This window comes from Rousettus aegyptiacus, unplaced genomic scaffold (assembly GCF_014176215.1).
Source record: "Rousettus aegyptiacus isolate mRouAeg1 unplaced genomic scaffold, mRouAeg1.p scaffold_m13_p_6, whole genome shotgun sequence".
NCBI lineage: Eukaryota > Metazoa > Chordata > Mammalia > Chiroptera > Pteropodidae > Rousettus > Rousettus aegyptiacus.
Window position 1 is genome coordinate 105,084,571 of NW_023416309.1, and position 23,079 is coordinate 105,107,649.

Below are 23,079 nucleotides of genomic sequence, written 5' to 3' on the forward strand. Positions count from 1 at the left end.
ACCGCGGTCCCATCTGTGATGACCTTATTCTCACAGCACCCATACTGCAGTCTCCTCCATCTGATCGGCCTCACAATATCTGCTGGTTCTTACAGTCCCGCAAAATATCCTGCTCTCACTGTGCCAGTTCGTCTCTCTCTCTCCCTCTCCTTTGTAATCTAGCCCCCAGTGCCTGATTTCCAATTACTGCTAACAACAATGGTATGAGGAAATTCCTAGAATCCTAACGACCACCAGCTGAATAACACATCTATTATTATTAGGGGGGAAGGAGGAGGCAATAAAAGCCAATCCCAATCTGTTGTTTGAGATATAACATGGAGTGTTATCTTTATATGTTGTATTACAACAATTATATAACAACAAAGCCTTCCTATGTGCCAGGAACAATTCTAAATGATAGACATACTGTGGTTAATGAAGACACATGTACAGATGACGTTCCCAAGAGGTTAAGTCTGTTGCCCAGGGTGACACGGCTCATAAAAGAAAGCCTGAAGTCTAACCCAGGTCATGTGGCACCGGACTAAGGCCGCATACCTAACTACGACTGTGTACCGCCTTGCCACTAAACTGAGACTGAATATTGGTCACAACAGTCAGGCAAGAAAAAAATCTGAGAGTCCTTAGGTAACAATAAAAAAACCTTGAAATGGCCAGCAAATAGATCTTGTTGGGAGGGTTAAAGGAATAGGGATTGCGTGGTTTAGGGAGGAGAAAATATAAGGAATAAGTTGAGTTTCAAACATAAAGGATTTTTTTAAAGAAAGTAATGAATGTTCTGTGTCAACTGAAGACTGTCTAAAAGAAGACACAGTGAGTTCAATCAGGAGCAGTTACGTAGGGCAAGAATTGTATCATGCCACCTGGTCAGTTTAAGGAGTAATAAATCGGGGGGTTGTGAAGGCCCAGGCCCAAGAGGCAAGTCTGGAATGGAAGGCTATTCAGGATGCTGTGATTCAGTGGGTTGTGACTATAATTTTCCCATTTAATTTCAAACAGATGTGTTTCTTACTCTTAATCCAGTGTTACATAAAACACCAATAGAATTTTAGAACTGAATTCCCGAAGTTCAGCTCCATATTTTACAGACAAGAAAACAGAATCAGAAATTAGACGTGTGTTTGTCCTTGGACTACCTACTGAGGGCCCAAACTGGGTTTTGAACCCACGTCTCCTGACACTATGTCCAGAGCTCAGGCTGCTTTTTCGGAGTTTTCATAGTCATGGAAGAGAATATTTTTGAGAATTTCTGCTTAATACAGTGAAATTGCTATGTACCTAAGGGAAGGGGGCGCACGTTTTCCCGATTTATGAAATGTCCTTTTTCTTTGTATAGTATGAACCCAGAGGACCTGGTCGGCCCTTGTACCAAAGAAGAATCTCATCCAGCTCAGTCCAGCCTTGTTCTGAAGAAGTGAGTGCTCCTCAAGACAGTCTCGCTCAGTGTAAAGAGCGCCAGGACCATAGCAACCCATCTTTCAACTTTTCATCCCCGGAGTCCTGGGTAAACACCACCTCATCCACCCCCTATCAGAACATTCCGTGCAATGGATCTAGCAGGACAGCTCAGCCCAGAGAGTTGATAGGTAAGACAGGCTAAAACTGTAATCTTGACCATACAGCTCCTGGATACTTAACGGAGTTTTTCTTCTCCCACCCACCCCCATTTGCATTATTATCTTTGAACAGTATTTAATGGTCATAGCTTGTAGATATGCTTTAGGTATGCATATTAATTAGGATTATACTGATTCTGTATTCATGGTCTGGAATGTAAGTAGATCTATCCATATTTGGGAACTGATCATTTTGACTTATGAACAAATGTATTTCTAAGTACTAGATAGAATCACCTTTGCTTGGGAAAAGTTTCATTTTCTGGTGTTTTCTTCAGAGTTGGGGATGGCGGGAGTTGGTTATGTCAGTATCAGTTTTCAAGAATTTATTGTCAGTAATGCTGTTGATAATTTGCTACACAATAGAGTTTGACCATGAGAGAGACCAGTGAAGTATAACATTTTGTGATTTAGAAATTCCGTTTGTTCCTTATATTCTAATGAACTGTGAAATCCAAGGCTAGAGTAAAAAAAAGAAAGGCATAGAAAGGTATTGGAATGGACAAGGCTCTAAACTTGTATTGTATGGTGGGAGGTCTAAAGTCTTCCCCTTTAGCCTTGAACATGAATGCACTTTTATCTTTATTTCCTCTCTTTTTAATGTATGCATTTCGAATGTAAAGAAATGAATGATACTATTTGAGTTCTCTAATCTATAGCCTTCCGTCTGTGGGCTGTAGATGTTCATCTTTATAAACAAGTCTGTGATGTTTGATGAATTAACGCCCTGGTATCTGAAATTAATTTTGTTCATCTTTAGAATCTGGATCCATTGTTTCTGTAACTGACCCATTTTTTGAATATGTGCCATAAAAACATTTTTAGAACAATAGACATGGTAGAGCAGAAAGCACTGAAAAGATTTTGGTTTTCTTTCCTGGGAAGAGACATGGTCATTTTCATCTTTAAACGTTCATTAGTACCTCCCATGTATAAGCTGCTCTATTTTGCCTCTGGTTGCTTTGTCATTTTAAAAGTCTAACATAAATATACTGACATTATCATACTTGAATTTTCTGAGAAACATCTAAGTTACAGATCAGTGATGAAAATTTCTTATTTTTTGTTTTATTATAATTTATTTTAAAGACAACATCATTTCTCTTTCCACCTACATTTTAGGATAGCTTTTGGCCAAAATCAATAAAAATCTAACCTGAAGTGATAAGATAGAAAGTCCCTGAACAAATGCCTGACCGTCGTCCAATATTCATTGTTAGTTTAGTGGCAAGGCTTATGGAGTCGTAGTTAGGTGTGCGGCCTCAGTCCAGACCCACACAAACATAAAATTATTTTCTTCGTTGCTGGAGACAAATTGCAGTAGTTTTCTTTAGTTGAAAGTAACAGATGAGTATTAAAAAATAATTCAAAATCACTAATATCCTGAAGCATAACTTCTTGTCTGTGTGTATGTGTATTTTTAAAGGAATGTAGCAATTGCCAGTGGTAAATCAGAAGGAGAATAGTTTTTGTAAGTAAGCCTAAGAGCACAGACCATGTCTTTGACCTTTCTGAACTCTGGATTTTCTATTCTGGCACCGATCACCCCTGAGGCTCTTATCAATGCCTGCTGAGTAAGGAGATAGTGAAAATAGAGCCCGTGCAGTCGAGGGGGTGATCCAGGCACATGCAGAGCCTTTATGCATGGTGCATCCACGTTGCAGGTGGGGTTCTCCTCTCTAGCAGCTGTGTTCGGGTTCTAGTCATATCTTGGTGACAGTTCATACCTTATCAGACATTTGCTTAAAACACATGGAAAATTTTAGATTGGATGGAAATATGTATTTTGGAAAAGTATCATCGGTTGTAAGATTAGTAAAATTCATTGTTTCAAAGATTAGTTTCTCTTATCTGGAGTATATATGATAAATGAATAGAGATCTTAAAATCAAATTTAGATAGGAACATAGGCATTAGGTTAAACTGTCTCTAAAGTATTATTTTCTAAGTATTTATTATTTGAATCAAATCATTTTAAATTCTGATGATATCGTCATGAAAATGAGAATGTGGTTGAATAATAAATCTTAGTAAAGTAAATAAAACTAAGTAAGGTCTTGAACAGCCAGTAAAATGTTTATGTATGATGTTAGGCAGTACTGGCTACTTTTATATTGAAATATTTCTTAGAAGCAATTGTTTCATTCACAAAATCAGTAACATTTAGGCAGAAAAAAAGATAAATATTCTATAAGGATGAAGTTTTAGAATAGTACTATGAAACTAGCATATTGAATCAATGAAATACTAAAACTAAAAAATGAAATGTTTTCACCTTAACCTTCCAATCCACAAACAGGTAATAAACATAGGGGAAATGTCTGTAAACATCTGTAATCGAAGATATACAAATTATAAGATTATTTATAAAACAGGCTAAGATTAACAAACACATAATAACACCAGTGTTGTGATTGCATAGAGAAATGGGTAAACATCATTGGTTGAGTATAAATATGCAGCATCTTTCTGCAGGGAAGTTTGCCCATAGGTGTCAAAAGCTTTCATCATGTATTGTAATTATACCATATGACCCAGCCATTACATGTCTAGGGATCTAGTCTAAGGAAATACTCATGAATACTTAAAAATATTTATCTCTGATAACATTTATCATGGTGAATAAAAGTGAAAAATTGGCTGTAATCCAAATTTCCAAAAATGAGAGTTTACTTAAATAAGTTATGAAATATCTGCATTGTATGATGCCCTTAGGAAAAAAAAAACATGAACAAATTAAGACTTATCTCTGTGGTATTTGAGAATATGAATGATTTATTTTCTTTGGCCTTTTGTGTAATTTCCAGGTTATCCTTAATGAATATGTATTATGATTATAATTATAATTATAATTCAATATAATGTTAAGTTTTTAAAAAATTGAAAATAAAAGCAATGTTTGAAAATAAGTTATGATTTAGTGGGCAGTAAAATTAGGAAGAATAGAGTCAAATTTTAAAGGACCTTGAAAGTCAGGCAGATTATAGGATATATGAAGTAAAGTTTATAGCTGTTTTTCTTCATCTTATTCCATGTTTATTTATAAAATGTATTACAAGAAAAGGTAGCATTTTTAAGAAATAGAATTCAGGGCTGCTATTTCTTAGATTAATAATAAAAGCTCCTTTGACCAGAAGTCTGCCTATACAGCTTATTTTTATTTAAGAAAGAACATGTTTGTTCCTATTTTCAGACTGAGCAGTTTATATATTAAATATCAAAGTGTACAATTGGACAAATTAGTGTTTTTGAAGCAAACCTTCAGACTTGACCTTTAGTTTTTATGTTAGCTATTCCAGCTCACGCAGTTAATTGTTTTTTGAGTGTTGATAAGATAGAGAAGTTTGGCTAGCTGCGAGGTGATTTTAACATTCTGTGGCAGAGTCGTCTGTCCTTGGGGCTGTACTGTCACTGAGTTCGTGGAGAGGAGAACCAGCTGTGATGCTCTGAGCTGATGAGATGCACCAGCATCACCGGGCTTGCCCTTAAATCGGTCTTACTGTTTTCTGCTTTCAGCTCCCCCCAAGGCCGGCAGACCCCCTGAGGATCACCTGAAGTCTGAAAACCTCGAGGTGTCCAGTTCTTTCAACTATAACGTGCTGCAGCATCTCGGCCAGTTCCCCCCCCTCATGCCCAATAAGCAGATCGTGGAGTCGGCTCACAGCAGCGGCCAGCAGAGCTGCGGGGCTGGCAAACCCGCCATGTCCTACGCCAGCGCTCTGCGGGCCCCGCCCAAGCCCCGGCCGCAGCCGGAGCAGGCCAAGAAGAGTAGCGACCCTCTGTCTCTGTTCCAGGAACTCAGCCTGGGGAGCTCATCGGGCAGCAATGGCTTTTACTCCTATTTTAAATAATCACTTTTTTTTTTCCTCAAGGGAGAATGTTTTAATTTCTATTCGTATCGGTAGAATTCAGATAGTTGGACTTCATCGATAGATGCACAGTTCCCTTTGTTTTAACATTAAATACGTTCTCACTTAATTGCTTTGCTGCTAGACTTGCAACTAATTTTTTAAAAGTATATTCCATTATTTTGCATTTTTGATGTGAGTCGGAATTTTGACAGCTTTTATGTAGAATAAAAAATATTTTTAAATTTGTGTATTGTTACATATGTTTGCATCAAGCTAGCAGCTAAGAGGTTAATTGTGAAACTATAAAAAAAAAGAAAAAAAAAGTTTGTCTAAAATGTATTTAAAAAGAAAAAAAAGTTGTAAGTAGCATTTACATTTATTCAATAATATTACCATATGCTGGGTTTCTGTACCAGAAATGGCCAGTTGATGTACAGATGTATGTTATTTTTGCTTAAATTCATTTAAAATTTTTTAAAATAAAGGGGCAGCATCTTCTAAATACTTTAAGTTTTATCAGCTTTTTTTTTGTGACCAGATGCTGCATTCTAAAACTTTGATAGTTTTAGACTATGTATGACGTGCTGTTGTAATCTCCATCCACTGTAGGATAGAGTTAAAGGCATTCTTTGCAGGTGTATTTTGTATGCCACTGTTTTTTATAACGTGAAAAAACGTTGGCATATTTAGTTATTTTTTGGACAAGCTACACTTCAGGCTTGTTTTTAATGTTAATTTGATAGTGTGTGTTTTTTTTTTAAACAAATCATGAAGCTGAAAAATTTTTAGGATTGTTGGTGCTTAGTAGACTTGATAACTATTTTAAAAATGCGTGAATTTAGTAAAATCCTTTTTTTCCCTCACTATGCATGTGTAAATGTTTGTAATCTGGCTCTCCCCCCTCCAGTGGTATAAAGAATTGTGCCGCTTTAAGGTTTTTTTTTTCCCCTCCAGTAAAAATTTGGTACCTTATTTTGATGTTTACATTACAATGTGACATTATACATGGCAATTCAGATATTTTGCTAACTGTTTTGTTCGAGGAACATCATTAAAGAAGAAATATAATGTCTGTCAAAGATATATCAAAATTCATCAAAATCTGGGGCAAAAATCTCCCCTTGTTTTTTCATGTCTTTTAATTCTTCTAAAATAACCCCACTGAACTTGTACAAAAATATAAACTTTAAATAGCTATCTTATATATTCTATGGTCTAAAAGTTGTTTTGAATGAACTTTGGTAAAATCCGGAGGAAAACGTTTACCCTCTTAAAACTTGTGGTCTTGTAACACTTCCGAAGCGATGCATGTCCTTATCGTTTTCCAGATCTAGTAGTACTGCTTTTATACTTCAGAAATATCTTGAAACTACAATATAACTTTTTTTTGGTTTTTTAATAAGATGAGGTTGGGAAACATTGCAAATTAACCAGTGGATCCTGATGATCCATTCAAAAATAGTTTTTGCAGGGCTACTTTTGAATAGGCCATCTTGTATTTGCAGTAGGCTTTTAAAATGGGCTTGAAAAATGGCAGGGGTAAAGAGGAACTACTTACAGCTCTTCTATGACTGGAGTGTAGTTGGTGTCAGCCAGCCACAAGCCCCTGCAATCCTCAGAGAACTTAGGAGAAGAGAGTGCCTTTAGTTAAAGGTTATCAAGCTGCAGGACAAGTGAAGCGTGCCTCATGTATTGAGTTCTGTCTTTCTGCTCAGAGTGCAGTGCATTCGTATGTGGCTTCACGTGTCAGGCCGTGGGTCTCAGTGAGGGGGCAGACTAGACCTGTAGACTGCAGACATGTTAATGGTTAGTATAAATCGCAGTCGGAAAACGGAGCCATCAAGTTACAGCACCACGTTTTCTCTGTATGATGTCGTAGGTCCACATTTAGCTTTGGCAGAGTCTACCCACCATACTTCACTCACAAGAATAGAAGAAAAAAAATTTGCCATATAGCCATGTATTTCCAAGTCTGTGACAAAACTCAAAACACAGCCCAAATGAAAACTAGGCCTCCCCGATGTGTGAGGATGTCTATGAAAAATAATATTCTTATCCATGATGGTTCTTCCCCACAAATACACAAGACTACAACACAAGCCAGATAAACGTTCAAAAGCATGTTGGTAATATGAAGGCCACTGTCATGTCAGGGTTAGTCCCTTGCCATGAAGCAATCGCCTGATTTTCTGTTTTCCATACTTGAATCTTTAAAAAGTATCAGTTTTTATATTATTTATATTTATATTTACTTAAAGAGGTCATGTGCACACCCCACCACCTTATATAAATATATTGATGATGGAGGCTTTGCATAAGGAAGCTGTTAAGTTGTGACACCCCTGTTCTAAGCAGTTATTTCTAAAAAACTAAAATAATAGCTACTTATTAGTCCCCTGCTCTGCTGTGTCTCTGAGTGTTCCGTAGCTAGTCGAGGATTCGAATGTCGATTCCATGTGATACTCTCTTAGATTCTGCTTTGGTTGTGTATTTCCACCTCCAGCAAGCTTGCTCTTTCTCAGCAATACTTGATACTGTCTTTCCAACTGTACTTTAAATCTGTTATTTATGCATAGCATCTCAAACGGTTTTGAGCAAGTCTCTTTGAAGGAATGTTTGTGAGTTTCCATTGAAATGAGGCATGGCCCCTGGGTACAGTTGGTATTATTTGGGCAGTATGAGCAAGTACCCACAAATCAGACTTACAAAACAACTTATTTTATATACTAAGTTCAACCTTAGAGTTAAGGAACTCTTTTTTTGTTTTTGTTTGTTTGTTTGTTTGTTTGTTTTTAAGGAAAACTTGATGTTATCTCTTGGATAATACCAAGTATTAATAACTTGTCTTTTTTTTCTAGAACAGATTTCTTCTAGGTGAGGTTAATTGTTCACGTGATGTCTTTCTGCTTTGTTCTTTGTATCACTCTGAAGTTTCCTTTTTCTTCCCAGAACTATTTTTTATTCATTTCACTTTTTAATTTCAGTGCTACTAAGATTTTCTTTTTTTACCTTAAAGAAAAATTTTGGGGTGATATAATTTTTAGAGTATTCATGCTAAAATTTTTTTTCTGATCTAAAAATGAATTTTTGTTAAGATCTGAAGAGCCTCATTCAGTGTAACATGGATAATTTCTAGTGTGTCTTTAAAAGGGGTTTTGGTTGCCATTTTGGCATATGCTTTGCCAAACTGTTATAACAGAACTTTGTTTTTCATTAATCAGTAGTTAATTATTGACCATTTAAACTAACATGATCTTAATTTTCCATTCTTCAGACAAGTATGCTTTCTATCTAGGTCATTTTGTATATATGAAATAACACTTCTTTGTGGGTTTTTGTTTGTTTTCATGTTTTCATCAGAGATTCTAGAATAAATTCAGGTTTGATGTAAACATCAATTAGTCTTTTCAGTTCAAAGAATTGCAGAATAAGTAAAATAAGAATTCCCAATGAATTAGCATTATCTAATTAAACATAGACGTCTCCAAGACCTATTTGTGAATTTGAAATTGAATTTGAAATCTCAGCATTGAAATTGCTGAGAAAGCTAGCTGAATTTTCTAACTTTAAGATAATATATAGTATTATCTTGATCGAATGTAATTGATTTTACATGTTTAATATTTTCCATGTATAGACATCTCAAGAGCAAACCTATAAACATGAGAATGTATCTCTAGCCACCTTGATGTGAAAAACAATTTCAAGATAAATTTTAGCTTTCAACTTATTAAGAAAATTAGATTCACTGAAAAATTTGTTTAAAGACACCTGTTAGACTTAAATAGCATTGTTTCATATTAGAGTTTTTTTTTTTTTTTACAAAGGGAATCCCCCCCAAAAATTCTATAAAAAAAAATACAAGATTGAAACTAAATATATTGAAAGATACAGATTGCTGCCTTAAAATGTTATTTAAGCCACCATTTTTTCCCCTTCTATTTTCAGAAAGATAGTAATTTGTCTTTTATGATTGACTAGACATTGTCTCTTGCTAACCATCCTCTTAGCATATGAAAACCCTTACTTTCTATCACCACCCTATATGTCTTCCTAAATCTCAAGTAAATGTTTTAATGGATCTAATTCTTCTCTTCCCTTTTTGCTATCTGATCCGTAAACTACCTGGCAATTAGAAATAATGAATGGCATATGATTTCTTATTCAAAACATTACTTTATTGATGTCCGTCATACTATATAGAGATATCATGAAAGAGTAAGTGGCTCGTCTTCAAAGTGCTCACTATATTAGGCTTCTCACATTTTCCATCAATTCGAGGTTGGATATTTATTTGCTGAGATTTTACTGTAAAGCTGCTAAATTCACACTTACTACTTTCATACCTGTTTAATTAACAGTTTTAAGACCATTGTTACAGGAAGTGAATTTTACTAATGTTTAACATTCTTATAAAACATTCAGAAAATGGCTCTAGTTTATTACTTTAAACTAGAATATCAGGTTAACCAGTTTAAAAGCAAATTTTTAATGTTACATTTAAAATTTTTGAAATGATTGAAAATATCTACTTTGGAATAAACTTTAAGGAAACAGTCACAGGAGTTTTCTAAATGTTCTTTGAAGGGAGAGGTACCTAAGAGGAGAATCTAGACTTAGTAATATGAACTGTGGTTTAATCCAAAACCCAGTTAAACATGGAGTCTAAATCTTCTAAAACTGGAATGTTAAGAAAACCTAGAGACATTCATATACTTATAGTTTCAGTAATCAGAGTATTAGACCAGACTTTATTTGCAATTTGTTCACAGAGAGATTTTATTTTGATACAAATATTAAGCATAAAGCATAGTAAGTTTTATATAATTCTATGAGTTCATTAAACAATATTATGGAATTTTCATTATGTTCTTGGGGAGTCTTTTTAGCTATTTTTACCTCACATATGAGGTCTCCTATTTTTTTTTTTTTTTTTTTTTTTTTTTTGCATTCTAGCATGTGACTGCCTGCCTTAGAACTATGTATAGGAGAGGAAATCAGTATTACTTTAAAAAATATTTGATTTTTTGAAGTTTTTTCATTAATAATCTTATGCTTGAGAAAGTAAGGGGAAGGGGTAGCAAATTACACAGGCTTCAACACAGTAGTAGTCACACAGTAATGTCTGTTCACAAGTGTGTCCTGTTTTTTAAGATTTTAGAATTTCGAGCAGGATAGAGCAGTGGTCTCAAAGTCAAGCAAGCATCAGAAGTACCTGGAAGTTTTATTAAAATACAGACTGCTGGACTCCACCCCCAGAGTTTCTGATTGCAGGCTGGAGCCCTATCCTTTGCATCTCTAACATGTTCCCAGGTGATGCTGATGCTACTGGTCCAGGTACCACACTTTGAGAACCACTGGTCTAGAGGAAGTCGGAATGCCTTTTCAACCATGCGTTTATTTACTCAGTATAAAAACCTGAGCTCTTGAGACATTATTATAATTCTGATGCCAAGAGTGGAACACTCATGGGGAAAGAGCTCTGTGGAGTGACGAGCCCTTTGGGTCGGCTGCCACCTGCTCTGGCTGCCTGCCCCCTTTAAGATTTGTGGTCCTCTTCCACGTGAGAGTATAGGAGGAGCTCTTTCATTTCTAGGGTGAGTTTGGATTTGTGTACGCTGCAGCCTGGGCTTTGGTCCAGAAGCTGTGCATTTGTTAGGTGTGCTTAGAGTCAGTCTTGATAATCTACACATGGAGACGAGAATTGTGGGAGGAAGCTATCAGAATGTCACGAAGATGCACTTTGCATTTATCGAGGCACTAAGTACAGAAGGTCTTGTCTTAAGATGGCGGTGACATCTTAATGTCCCCAAATAATGTATTTGTAGTTTATGGATTTTTTGGATGGGAAGGAAGGGGAAGGGCAAAGGATTTCTTTTCAAATTATGTGTTTCTCAGGTTAAAATTATTTTGGATTCTCTGTCATGTCGGCAGGTGTCAGAGGAGGCTGAGTTGTTGTACATGGCAGAAAGTTGATAATTGTCTCTGATTACTTTGCTACTTTTAAAAACCTATCTATGTTTGCAAAACTTCCTAGGGGGACCTACCACGTACACAGCATGAGTTATTCATAAATCACAAGTGCACACGAACGAGCAAGTTATTTTTGAGAAGGAAACTGTCTGTAATGTAATGAATCTGACAGGTCTTTGGATATTTTAAAATTTGTGTGTTAACGTCATTGTCGTTAATATTCCCCACAGACTAGCTTGAGGGGTTTTGGGCTCTGCTTCTGGTTTTTAGTTTGGCTTTGGATTTACTGAGATACTAGGAAGAGAAAAAATATTTTTAAGGTAATAGATTGTAGAATGACTTAGACGTAGAAGTCCACACGATAAGCATCATAGAATACACAGCTTAGGAATTCTTAACAGTACTTCCTGCTTGAAAGGCTCGATGACCTTCAATGGGGATTGTTTCTATGTTCAGCACAGGTTCCTTTATCCAATTTCAACTCACAGGGAGCTTCGGTTTATTTACATTTTGCTTTGCACGATGCCTTGTACGCAAAGACCTCTATCGTTCAGTGGGTCAGAGGGCTCCTTTGTCCGGGTTGAAGTCCTAATGCGTCAGTCACACCTGAGAATGTTTCTCAGCCCCCTGCCCGTCCCCCAGAGGAAGAGTTTTGGATTTTCATGTATCCAGACCATGTCTGCTTCCTCTCAATCCATGTATATGACATTGTACTGTATCCGCTTTCTGTGCCAGTCAGCTGACCTGATTCTCTGAAACCCATGAAGGTACTGGTTATATGTAGTAGTTGTATCCTAGGTAAATATGGTGATTGAAATACCTCTCTAAATTATAAAGGTAATGGGTTTTGTTTTGCATTTTATTAAAGGGTCCTGTTAGTGGCATTTTTTTTTTCTTTAATGCTTCAAAAATACGGTTCTTATCTAAACTCGTTCAGCTAACTTCATATAATCAATTACTTAGCAAATTCACGCTGGGTCTTATTTTGGTAAGACTTCCGAAGGGAGGCTACAGAAACCCGAGGTGGTCAGTTTCCATCTGTTAGAAGTTCCAGTTGTGCAACCATCTAATCATCAGAATTTACAGCAAAATTATAACAAAAATGTTTTTCTTTGAATTTAATGATAACCTCATATGAGAGGTTCTAGGACCTAAAGAGTAAAATAACCCAAAGCTACTCTAGGGGTTTTTTTTTTTCTTCCTTTTTTATCATTTTCTTTCTTTTTTTTTTTTTTTTTAAACTTAGTTTTGGAATTACATTAGCCACTTTGGTTCCTTAGAACAAGTTTTCAATTTGGGGGTCTACAGTTCCTACATTGTGATCATTGTCTCAGTGAAGTTCTTTTGTTTAAAAAGATTCATGGTAACACAAAATGTATTTTACTGCTACAACTAAAATGTATTTATAATAAAATGCCTTTTTAATAATTTGGAGATTTGTTTATTATGTGTGAACCACAATTCTCTGCTTCCTTTTACTTTCAAGATCGAAGGCCTGACGGAAGTTAAGCACAGCACTTTGATTTTATTCATAACGTCAGTTTTTAAAATGGGCTTAAGTAACAGAACCCGATGATAACCTGTAAAACTGTCACCCTAGTTTCCAGAAATTTTCGACTTTCCTTAAATCTCTGATCACCCACAGTAGCAAAGACCTAAAGGCTTAAATTGTTACTGGAGAGTTTAAAAATCATCAGTGGTCAGAAAGTGAGCCCTTTTCAAATTGTCATCCAATGCAGATGTTGGGGATTTTAAAAAATTGTCATGAATTACTCTTAAGTTACTTGTTAATGCTGGGCTGTACAGCCCAGAATTTATTTCAGAACTCGTAAACCTTGTTTATATCAAGATATTATGTGGGTATAATAATACACTTGGTGGCATGGTGTGTGACAAGCATGACTTTGACTCTCTACCCTGCGCCCCCACCCCGCCCTCCCCCAAATGATGGCTGTGCAGAAAATTGCCCTGAGTCAGGGTCTTTTTGTTGGGGAAGTAATTCTTTGCATCTGTCGGGATGCGGCTTTGAGAAGCATTAGCAGGTCACAGAGTGCTTTGTGTGCCCTGGCTATTTTATTTTTAACATCCTATTAATGTGGCACCATAAATCTAACTTGAATATACTGTGCTCCAAGTTTGTAAATGTAAGTAGAAAGGACAGTCAGCCTTTCATAAGGACAGTTTATAATTCTTATTCCCTTCAGTGAGTCAGTTTGTAAGCTTAGGTACCTTGCTTCCTTTGAGTCGAATTGATAACGGTACGCCATGAGTCATCTCTGGGTTTTGGAGAAGAACTTATCAATCAAATGGATTTGAAGGACTCCTTTAGCTGCTCTCTGCTTTAGATGAAGTAGCCCACGGCCCTCTTGTCAGTGGGAAAATGCAATTAAGACTCGGGTGTTAATTCCTGTGCCCTACTTCGAAGCATTTTTCCGAGAGTGATATTAGTGTGGAAGTTCGTGGGGAAACGTGATTTCATCAAAACTGCACAGCGAGAACGTTCCGCGTGGCGTGCAGGGCGGGCGTGGAGAGCTGTTTTCACTTGGTGGAACCACAACATCCAAATCTCCCTGTGGCCGGTGCCCAGCCCCTAAAGAGAGAGCCCCCGGGCTGAAGTCAGCTCTGCTCCTTGACTTACACAGCATTGTCCTAACAGACCTAGTGGGTGGAAAACCTTTTCTTCAGACCCGAAGAACCCCGTGGCGATGGCATTGCCTGGGTTCCAGCCCTCCAGTTACCTTTCTGAAACAGATCCGATTGGGCCGCCCTTTTCTGAGAAGACCTCAGTGGGTTCCCATCACATCGTGAATGTCTGAGCTGGACCTCCGAGGAACGGCCGCGTCTCGGTCCCGGGCACTCTGCATGGAAGTCTGAAGCCGGAACGCGCCCTTCCCTCCCTGAAGCTGCCCTTCCTTGGCTCTCCTGCCTCTCGACGTTGGAGCTTGTCCTTCAGCACCTTAGCCCCACCCTGCGGGCTACTCTGGGGAGCTGTCCAAATTCAAATCTCTAAATCCCACCTCCTCTGCTCCCTCTTGCTCTGCCAGCAGTTCAGCCTAATACGTCTGTGACCACCGTTTTTGTATTATAGTTGGGAGCCCGTGTGCTCCTGGGAGGCAGGGATCGTGTCCTCCGACCTGTAAACCTACAGCACCGGGGCCCCATCTGTGCCTTTCACGTAGCGGGTCCTGCTGAAACGGACCACAGGGTTTGATCGAGAGAACTTAAAGGCACTCTCTCCTCCCGCTGATGCAGTGTGGCCGGGTCAGCAGGCATGACGGGCGGGGGTGGCGGAGTGAACTGTCCTGTGCAGCGACGTCCCCACCCACTCTGCGAGGCTCGCTAAGCGGCGACCAAGCAGCAGCAGCACTCACGAGTGTTGGGTGTCTGACCGCGCATCACTGTCAGAACGCTTGGCTCGACAGCTTCACCATGGTCGTGTCGGTTTTGATGGACGCTGCCTGCTTGAGCATCCCTGGTCTGTCTGACGCCCTGGCTGATTTTAAAGCTGCAGAGGGAGGTAATTACACTGAACTAAAGCGGCAGCTTGTGAAATCCGGAGTATCATCCCACTCTTAGCTCATTAAAACTGATGCTCTGCAAACTGAGTCGAACCCTTGTTTCTGGAAACCGTGCTGATAATCCCTGCGAAGAATGTGGCTCTGGTTAGGTGGTGGGAGGAGCCGGCCAAGGGCTCTGACGGTGGGCGTGGCTGGCTGGCCTCCGGGCTCACACTCTAGGCTCCCGGGCCAAGGAAACCAGAGGAGAACGTGGTTTGATGTTGTTTGCTCACTAATTGAATAGAAATGTAATCTGATGACAAGCCCTCTTGATGTGAGCGGAGTGCCTGAATGTGTAGGAGACCTTGCACAGGAAACTCGGAAATGTTCTAATTAGTCTTCAGGTTTTTGTTTTCTTTTTGTACAAAAGACACAAGGGAGCCGAAAGGGAAGGGCCTGAAGTCGCAAGAGTGGGTGGCTTGTCTCTGTGCCTGCTCTTCAAACCCACACCTGCTGGTTCGGTCTTTCATCTGTTGGGAATGCTGTCATGTACAGGTTTTTTTAACAAAACTAAACAGAAGTGGGTGCTCTAAGCAGAGGCTCTTCTTAAGAGAGAGTTTTGTGGATTCAATCCCCAGCTTCGCGACCAGGCTTAAAGTAAATTGCTTAACCTGGGATAAAAGTAACAGGAAATTATTGGAAGGCGGGTAAGCAAATAAGCTTAATCTGATGAATCAAATCGCCTCCTCACAGGGACCCGAAAAAGGCCTTCTAGAACCGAAACAATTCCTACTGGGCTGGTTCCGCTAACAGGGTAGAAGATAAACCGTTTTTGAAAAAATAAAAATTGTGATGTAGTGTAATTAAAGGTGGTTTTGAACCTTCTGGAAAAGCACTTCTGGAAATCTGTTGGTCTTTAAAAGCTGTCAGCTGATATCCTATTGCTCAGAAAATCATCTCCTCTGGGTTGTGTGCAGCCATGTGCGCTGCGGTAGGGAATACAGCTGGCCCCGTCTCGGTTTGACTCAGGCCAACCACGGGACAAGCCACTGGGGCTGCAGACACCTGGGGCCAGGGAACCAGATCACAAATAAGCTCTTTCAAGCGCCTCTCTTCCTTCTAGAGGCTTCCGCACTGCTCTTTCCAGTTCTTCTTTATGGCCTCTTTGCAGGCACTCCTCCCTGCCCATTTCCTCCTTGATGGCATTCGAGTTCATGTTCTTGTTCGATGTACCAGCCTGTCCTGAGGGCACTACATACTGTATGCTGTTCACGGGTTGGTAAAAAAGGACTTGGATGGTGGGGGAGAGGGAAGAGGGTTCTAGCTGCTAGAAGGATTCTGAAGAAAACATGGCCCTTCCTTTCAAAGAGCTTAGCACAGTGCCTAACATGCGGTGTGGATACTCAGTGAGGTGGACAGAATGATGGTCTCCCAAGGTATCCACGTCTGAACCTTTAAACCTGTGAATGCGTGTCCATGTCCTAATCCCTGAGGCCTGTGACTTTACATGGAAAAAGGGACTTTGCGGATGTGATTAAATTAAGGCTCTTGAGATGGGGAGATTATCTTGGATCATCTGGGTGGGCCCAGCATAATCGCAAAGGTCCTTATAAAACGGAGGCAGGAGGCTCACAGAGAAGTAGGAGGTGTGAGGACGAAAGCAGAGGTTGGTTGGAATGATGCCCCCGCAAACCAAGGAAAGCGGGCGGTTTCTAGAAGCTGGAAAAGGCCAGGAAAGGCATTCTCGCCTGAAGCCTCCAGAAGGAACCATCCCTGCTGACACCTTGATTTTAGCCTCATGAAACTCATTTCACACTTCCAGCCTTCCAGGACTGTAAGAGAATAAATCGGTGTCATTTTCAGCCACTAAGATTGTGGGATTTGTTACAGCATCAATAGGAACTGAGTCTACTCAATAAGCACGTGTTTGCTTAAGAGAAGGACACCCCTTGTGTGAGAGATGCGAATGGGCTTGGTATGCTTGGAAAGCAACACTCATGGCACAGGTAGAGGGAGGGCGAGAGAGCCTGGCCTGAGGTGATGGCAGGGGGACAAGATGACAGTATGGATTTAGGAGTCATTTCAGAAGAAGAATCTGCGAGGCTTAGCTTGGCCAGTGAACAACAGTTTGCAGCTTGGGTGCATGAGTAGCTATGGTGCCATTAAACTGAGGAAACAAAAAAGGAAGAAGAGGTTTAGGTTAGATGGGTCAGAGGTTGGGATTGGACTTACATGTCTAGGGTGTCCTGGAACATCTGGGGAGCGGGTCCCCAAGGCAACCAAGGAAATGCGCCGGAAATGACACCCACAAAGAGAGAGGGGCTGGAGACAGGCGGGGATCGTAGTCACAGGGACTGAAGAACCGGCAACGAATGAAATTTCTTAGAAATTGTGGTGTGAGATGGCGGCCAAGACATGGAAACAACAGAAGTGTTCTTTGGTCGAGGACTGGATGAAGAAGATATGGTACACTTAGACAATGGAGTATTACTCTGCTACACGAAGAGATAAAATAGTGCCCATTGGTGCCAACAGGGTTAGATCTCGAGATTACCATGCTCAGCGAAATAAGTCAGATGGTCAAAGTGGCGAACATATGATTTCAGTAACATGCGGGATATAAAACCGAAAGCGACACATGAACAAGACGCGAACTCATAGACACGAACAGTGTGGTGGTTATCGGAGGGGAAGGTGGGGAGGCAGGTGAGGGTAGAGGGGTCACACATACGGTGCCAGAAGGAGATCTGACTGTGGCCGGGGAACGCACGATACAGTACACGGATGATACGGAACCGCACCCTTGAAACCTGTATAATTTTATTAACCAGCGTCACCCCAATACATTTAACTTAGAAAAAGAAAAAAATAAAGAAGTTATGGTGTGAGATAAGAGGGCCAACGATGGAAAACTTTGGAAACACCAACGTTGAAGGGCCAGGTGACAAAAACATGGACACCGTAAACGGGAACAGCACACGGAGAAAATGCAGGGAATTTGAAGAAGGACGCAGAGGTCGAAAGTACACAATGCTACCAAAAGGCGTAGTACGACGTAGTTGGTAATTGAGAGGCCACCAGCGACCTTCGGGAGAGCGGTTTTGATGGCCTTGTGGGATGGAAGACAGACCGCATGGCTTGAGAAGTGAGCACAAAGTAAATCAGTGGTGACAGAGATATGGAGAGTTATTTCAAGACACCTGTCAGTTGACCAGAGATGAAAGACAAGGTCGTAGGCCTAGAAGCGGGGACACTTAGTACCCTGATGCTTTGTAGCTACTCTCTCTGCCTGTAAGCTCTGCCCGTCCAGACATCTCTCATCTGCATTTTCTATTTGTTTATCATACCCCTTCCTTCCTCAAAAACCTTCCCTGGCCACCCACAAGATAAGCAATATAGATTTATTTAAAGGAGATCTTTCTCTCTTGAACTCCTACGGGCTTTGAATGTAGCTAGAAGGAATTGTAAAGGTCATCTAGTCATCAGATGATCGTTAATGGTTTCCAAACATTTTAAGCAACAGAATCCATTTTTTCTAACAAAGTCTTATGTTAAAACCTAAATATATAATATGTAAATATATATTTTACTTTTATAACCATTTAGTAAATACATTTATAACAGCTTCTGGTAAAACCGATTCGGAGAGCAATTATGGTATCCTGAAGCACACAAACATTTGAAAACGGAATTCATGAAAGGCGGATAGTATCTGATGTCTAAATCTAACACTAACTTATTTCATTTTTACCTTTTTTGGCGGTTGGACAGTATGAGCGAACCTTGTGCTTCATGAAGATAAACAGCAGCGTCTGTGCTTGTAGCATTTACCCGAGCAGACACGCACTTGCCTGGGTTTCACAAGGACCAGCAGGGAACAAAAATCTAATCCACGAAACACAGACATGAAGTCGAAATGTATGCAAAGAAATGGCCGAAGACACTTTGTTTGTTTTAAGGTCTCCTTAGAAGAAGTTTGAACTTCTCAGAGTTCTTTTAGATACCAAAATGATGCACGTGACATATGTTAGAGTATGTGGGTTTTCTTCCCAGCTGGAATAAGTTGAAGTTTATTATGTGCACAGAGGCCAGAGGGGGCTTCTCCAGCTAAAGGTGGAGCCGGGTCTTCACACACTTCCTGGTCTTGAGACGTCATCTAACTATTTGAAGAAGGCTAGGAGGAGAAGAGGCTTCCTTCCACCCGGTATCATGAGTCCTCCTTCAGAAGTAAATTTCACTTCTGTGAAACCTACACGTGTAACTGTGGCTCTTTGGTCTTCCTAGAATCCAGCTCTCTGCTCAGAGTTCAACACCTGGATTTTTGGAGCTGGCGTGTGAGCCGCTCAGCGTCAGTCACCGCCATCACCTCTTTTTAATAACTGCTGGCGGCCCTCCGGCCTGCTTGCTCATCGGTCGCGGGGTCACCGCCTGCCTCCTTCCAAGGCCGGGCCGGCCTCGCTCGCAGCGGCTCCCTTTCCTCATTCTCCTCCCTGTTACACAGTTACACATTGTCACCTCCCTGCTTCTTGGAGTTTTCCAGGTAAACCCGTATCCCTGTGTTTATTAACCTCATTAATGCTTTGAAACACGTGCTTGGTCACCCTAAGAGCCTGTTTTGAAACGCAGGTGTTGGCCGTGAAATCGGTGACGTGGAAATTTGTTTTTGAACTCCTCAAGCTCGGACCCCCGAACTCTCAGGCCGTGGTTCCGGACAAATCCCCCATCCTCCATCTCTCTGTGGGGTTACCACGACCGCTTTGTGGGTGAAGAGAGAAGTCTAATCTCAAATCAACGACAGTTTCCAGGAGGTTGGGTCTTTTGCATTGTCAGGAGCAAAGTCAAGAGAATAGAATGTATGGCTCCTCGCAATGGCAATTGCTTTAATGAACTTCCTTCGCCGGGTAGAATCGATGCCCTGTGTGGAGATTAATTATGGCCTCGGTGGCTGCACTTGAGTGAGACCGTGAAATGAGGGAGGGCTTGAGGAGGCCATGGGCAGCTGCGTCCCCACGTGAACACCAGCGCCAGCCTGACAGCCATGTCCCACTGTAGAGCTTTCCCGAAAGTAGGCAGAGTATAAATTAGAAATAAACTTGTAGATGTTTGGAAAATATTTGATCAAAATGGAACGAGTTACACCGGCAGGGAGAACATTGTGAGAGGATGTGATTAAAACCCCTCTTTATTGGGGGGCAGCCAGAGATCCGTGACATTTTTGGTCTCAAGGGAGGATTAATAAGAACCAAACTTGGGCAGGCCCTACTGTGTGTTAGCCACAGAGAGGGTGGCGTGTCTCTTGGTCCCCACCCAGTTTGTTGGGCAGAGGCCAAGTGGGGACCGGTAAAGGGCCCTGGGGATCAGGTGGGAAACCAGCAGCCTCGGCTCTCATTTCTGCTCGGGCGGGCGCCAGTTCCCCAGGGCCCAGGAAGCGAGCCCTTCCCCCGTCTTCCGTTTTCTCCTGTGTGCAATGCGGGTCGCCATGGCTACCTGCCACCGCCATGCAGAGCCATAGGAGCGCGACACAGAAGGCGAAATCGGCGATACGGAATTTTGACGTTGCGCTCATCGCGGCTATTTGGCCACAGTTTTGGTTTTTAAAACTATCACAGTATATACATCCAGAAGCAGCGGAAGCATGGTCCTGAGGACGTGTTTGTGCACTGCTATTCACAATAGCCAAAAAGGCGGAAGCAACCCAAGTGTCCATAGACGGATGGATGGATCGCCAAAATGTGGTCTATACGTACAGAGGCATATTGCTCAGCCAGGCAGAGGACGGACATTCTGGCACACGCTACGACAGGGATGTGCCTTGAAAACATTATGGTAAGTGAATAACCCAGACGCAAAAGGACAGACACTGCTCGATTCCACTTGCGTGAGGCACCTAGAGTCGTCGAATGCATAGAGACGGAAAATGGGGTGCTGGTTTCCAGCGGCTGGCATGGGGTTTGTCATCCTTCTTCTTTCTTACTTGTAAACCGTGGCCCCAGCTACCTGGCTGGCCCAGACTTTCATGTTCCTGTTCCCGTACCTGGAGCAAGTTCAGTCCCAGGCGCCTTTGGGCATTTTGGGAAGTGTCCCGCCACATCTAGCTATGCGGCACCGCCCCCAGGTCCCGGCTGCCACCTGTCCCGCTCTGTAGCGCTCCGGCTTTGACCTCATCATGTTTTATGTCACTCTGCTCTCTTGACTCTTTTGGATTTCAGAACCATGCACCAGCTGGGCTGTGCTCTCTGCCTGTCCTCAGGCTCCTCAGCCCTGTCCCCAGGCTCCTTGGCCGCCCCTCCCAGCCCAGCCCAGACCCCTGGGAGAGCAGAGAAGGATTTTGACAAGCCGCGCCCCCCACACACAGCCCCTGCCCAGATGCCCCAGACTCATGTGCCTTGCTGTTAAATTGTTCGAAGCAGGATGAACAAGTCTCTCTCTCTTCCTTCTCTTTACAGAGGGGCACAGCAAGGGGTTCATAAACTGGCTGCTGAGTGCAGAGTATTCCAGAACGAGGGTTGGTAAATGCTTTCCATGGAGGTCCAGGTGGTAAATACTTCCGACTTTGCAGGCCAGGCAGTCTCTGTTGCAACTACTTAACGCTGCTGTCCTAGCACGAAATTAGCCACGGAAGGGGTGTGGTTGTGTTCCGACAGACTCTCTCCTCCACCAGACTCAGCCCAGGCTCCTCTGAGCCCTCTTCTTGATTCAACCTTGGCCTATAAAGACTTGACTGAACACAGGCACAGTCTCTAATAGATCAAGTCCACATCCTTAGGATGACTGCAGCCTCCCTTAAAGTGTCTGCTTGAAAAAACTCAAGGCTGCCAGAAGAATTCGCTGTTGGTTCCAGCCGACACCTGAAGACAGGGCCCATCTCCCAGCCTCTGTGAGGGGGTAGGGGCCTAACTTTGATAAGTGCTGGTTAGCACGTCCAGATGGGTTTCACATGGACCAACCCCACCTTCCCGCTTTGTGTAATCTTCCAGTTCTCTGACTCTACAGAGCCCCCATCAGGCCCCCTCCTTACTCCCTCATTCTCCCTTTAAAATGCCCGGTTGCCTCCATACAAATCACAGTTGAGGTCAGTTCACGTTGGACGTTTCTCTATTGCAATAGGGAAAATCTGTCCTTACCACTTTAACTAGTGGCTTTATCTTTGTTTGACTTCCTTTATGGACACTGAAATTTTGAATTTCATAAAATTTTCACATCGTGAATATTATGCTTTTGGTTTAAAAAAACAAAACAAACATTTAACATCGTGAGAAGCGTTCTTCGCTTGTGGGCCGTACAGCAGCAGCAGGTGCGGTGAGCTTTACCCGGACGGGACTTCTGGCTAAGGAGCACGGGGGTCCTCGCGACCGGCAACGTGACTTGCCATCTCCGAGGGCCAGGTGTGTAAGGTGGGGTTTCGGAAGGTAGCAGAGCATAAATCACGGCACTCTGCAGGGCCCCGTGCGTCTAACTGCTAAAGCCCTCCGTCCTGGTGTTTCTTTGCGACCAAACCCCAGCATCGGAAACCAGACACTGGTGGCTGTGGTGCCGGAGTGCTGCGCCTGCACTTGGATGCCTCCCAGGCAGCTGCTCTGGAAATAACCCCTCCTATTTTTAACACCCCTGCCTAGTCAGACGGTCTCTGGTTTCTCCTAAAGAATACCCCAGGGCCCAGAGGTACAAGTTGGAATTTAGAACTTCTCAGTCTCCTTGGTAAACAGGACCCCTCTGCTCCCCTCACTCCCTCTGCCCCACAGAAGTCCTTAGCAGACCTTTCTCTTTCAGGGTAGTGGGGTCCCTGTGCTGTAGTCAGGAATGCCAGCCATTTTTCTATGCACAGCACAAGGGAAAAGCAACTTTTCAAAGAGCTTTTATTTCAAACCACAGTCAGAAAACACCCAGTTAGAAATGCCTCCTAGAAGCCGGGGACTGGACGTTCAGCTCACCGCAGAGGGTGTGTTCCTTGTCACCGACGGCGAGGAGAGAGGGGCTGGCTACTTACACAGGAGAACACCCAGAGCTTGCAGGAGCACAGGGCGTTCCTATAAGGTAACAGAGGACAACGGGCCCCATGGGGACAGCTTTGGGCTCCGGCGGAGCTGGCCCTGCCTCCTGCCCACCATGGGCAGGTCTGGATCATGTCCGCTTGCTCGA

General features: G+C 41.8%; 1 protein-coding gene across 8 annotated transcripts in view; it reads left to right on the forward strand.

The window, feature by feature from the left end:
* HELZ (helicase with zinc finger) overlaps window positions 1–10,414 on the forward strand; it is a 136,756-nt gene extending 126,342 nt beyond the window's left edge. For 5 of the 8 annotated variants that reach the window (XM_016129180.2, XM_016129187.2, XM_016129156.2 and 2 more), the window contains 2 exons: window positions 1,340–1,589; window positions 5,136–5,470. In XM_016129180.2, coding sequence (XP_015984666.2) covers window positions 1,340–1,589; window positions 5,136–5,470 — 585 coding nt within the window. Of the gene's footprint in view, window positions 1–1,339; window positions 1,590–5,135 lie in introns of all 8 variants that reach the window. The other 3 variants (XM_016129145.2, XM_016129203.2, XM_016129196.2) reach the window with 2 other exon arrangements.
* Window positions 10,415–23,079: the final 12,665 nt, after the last annotated feature.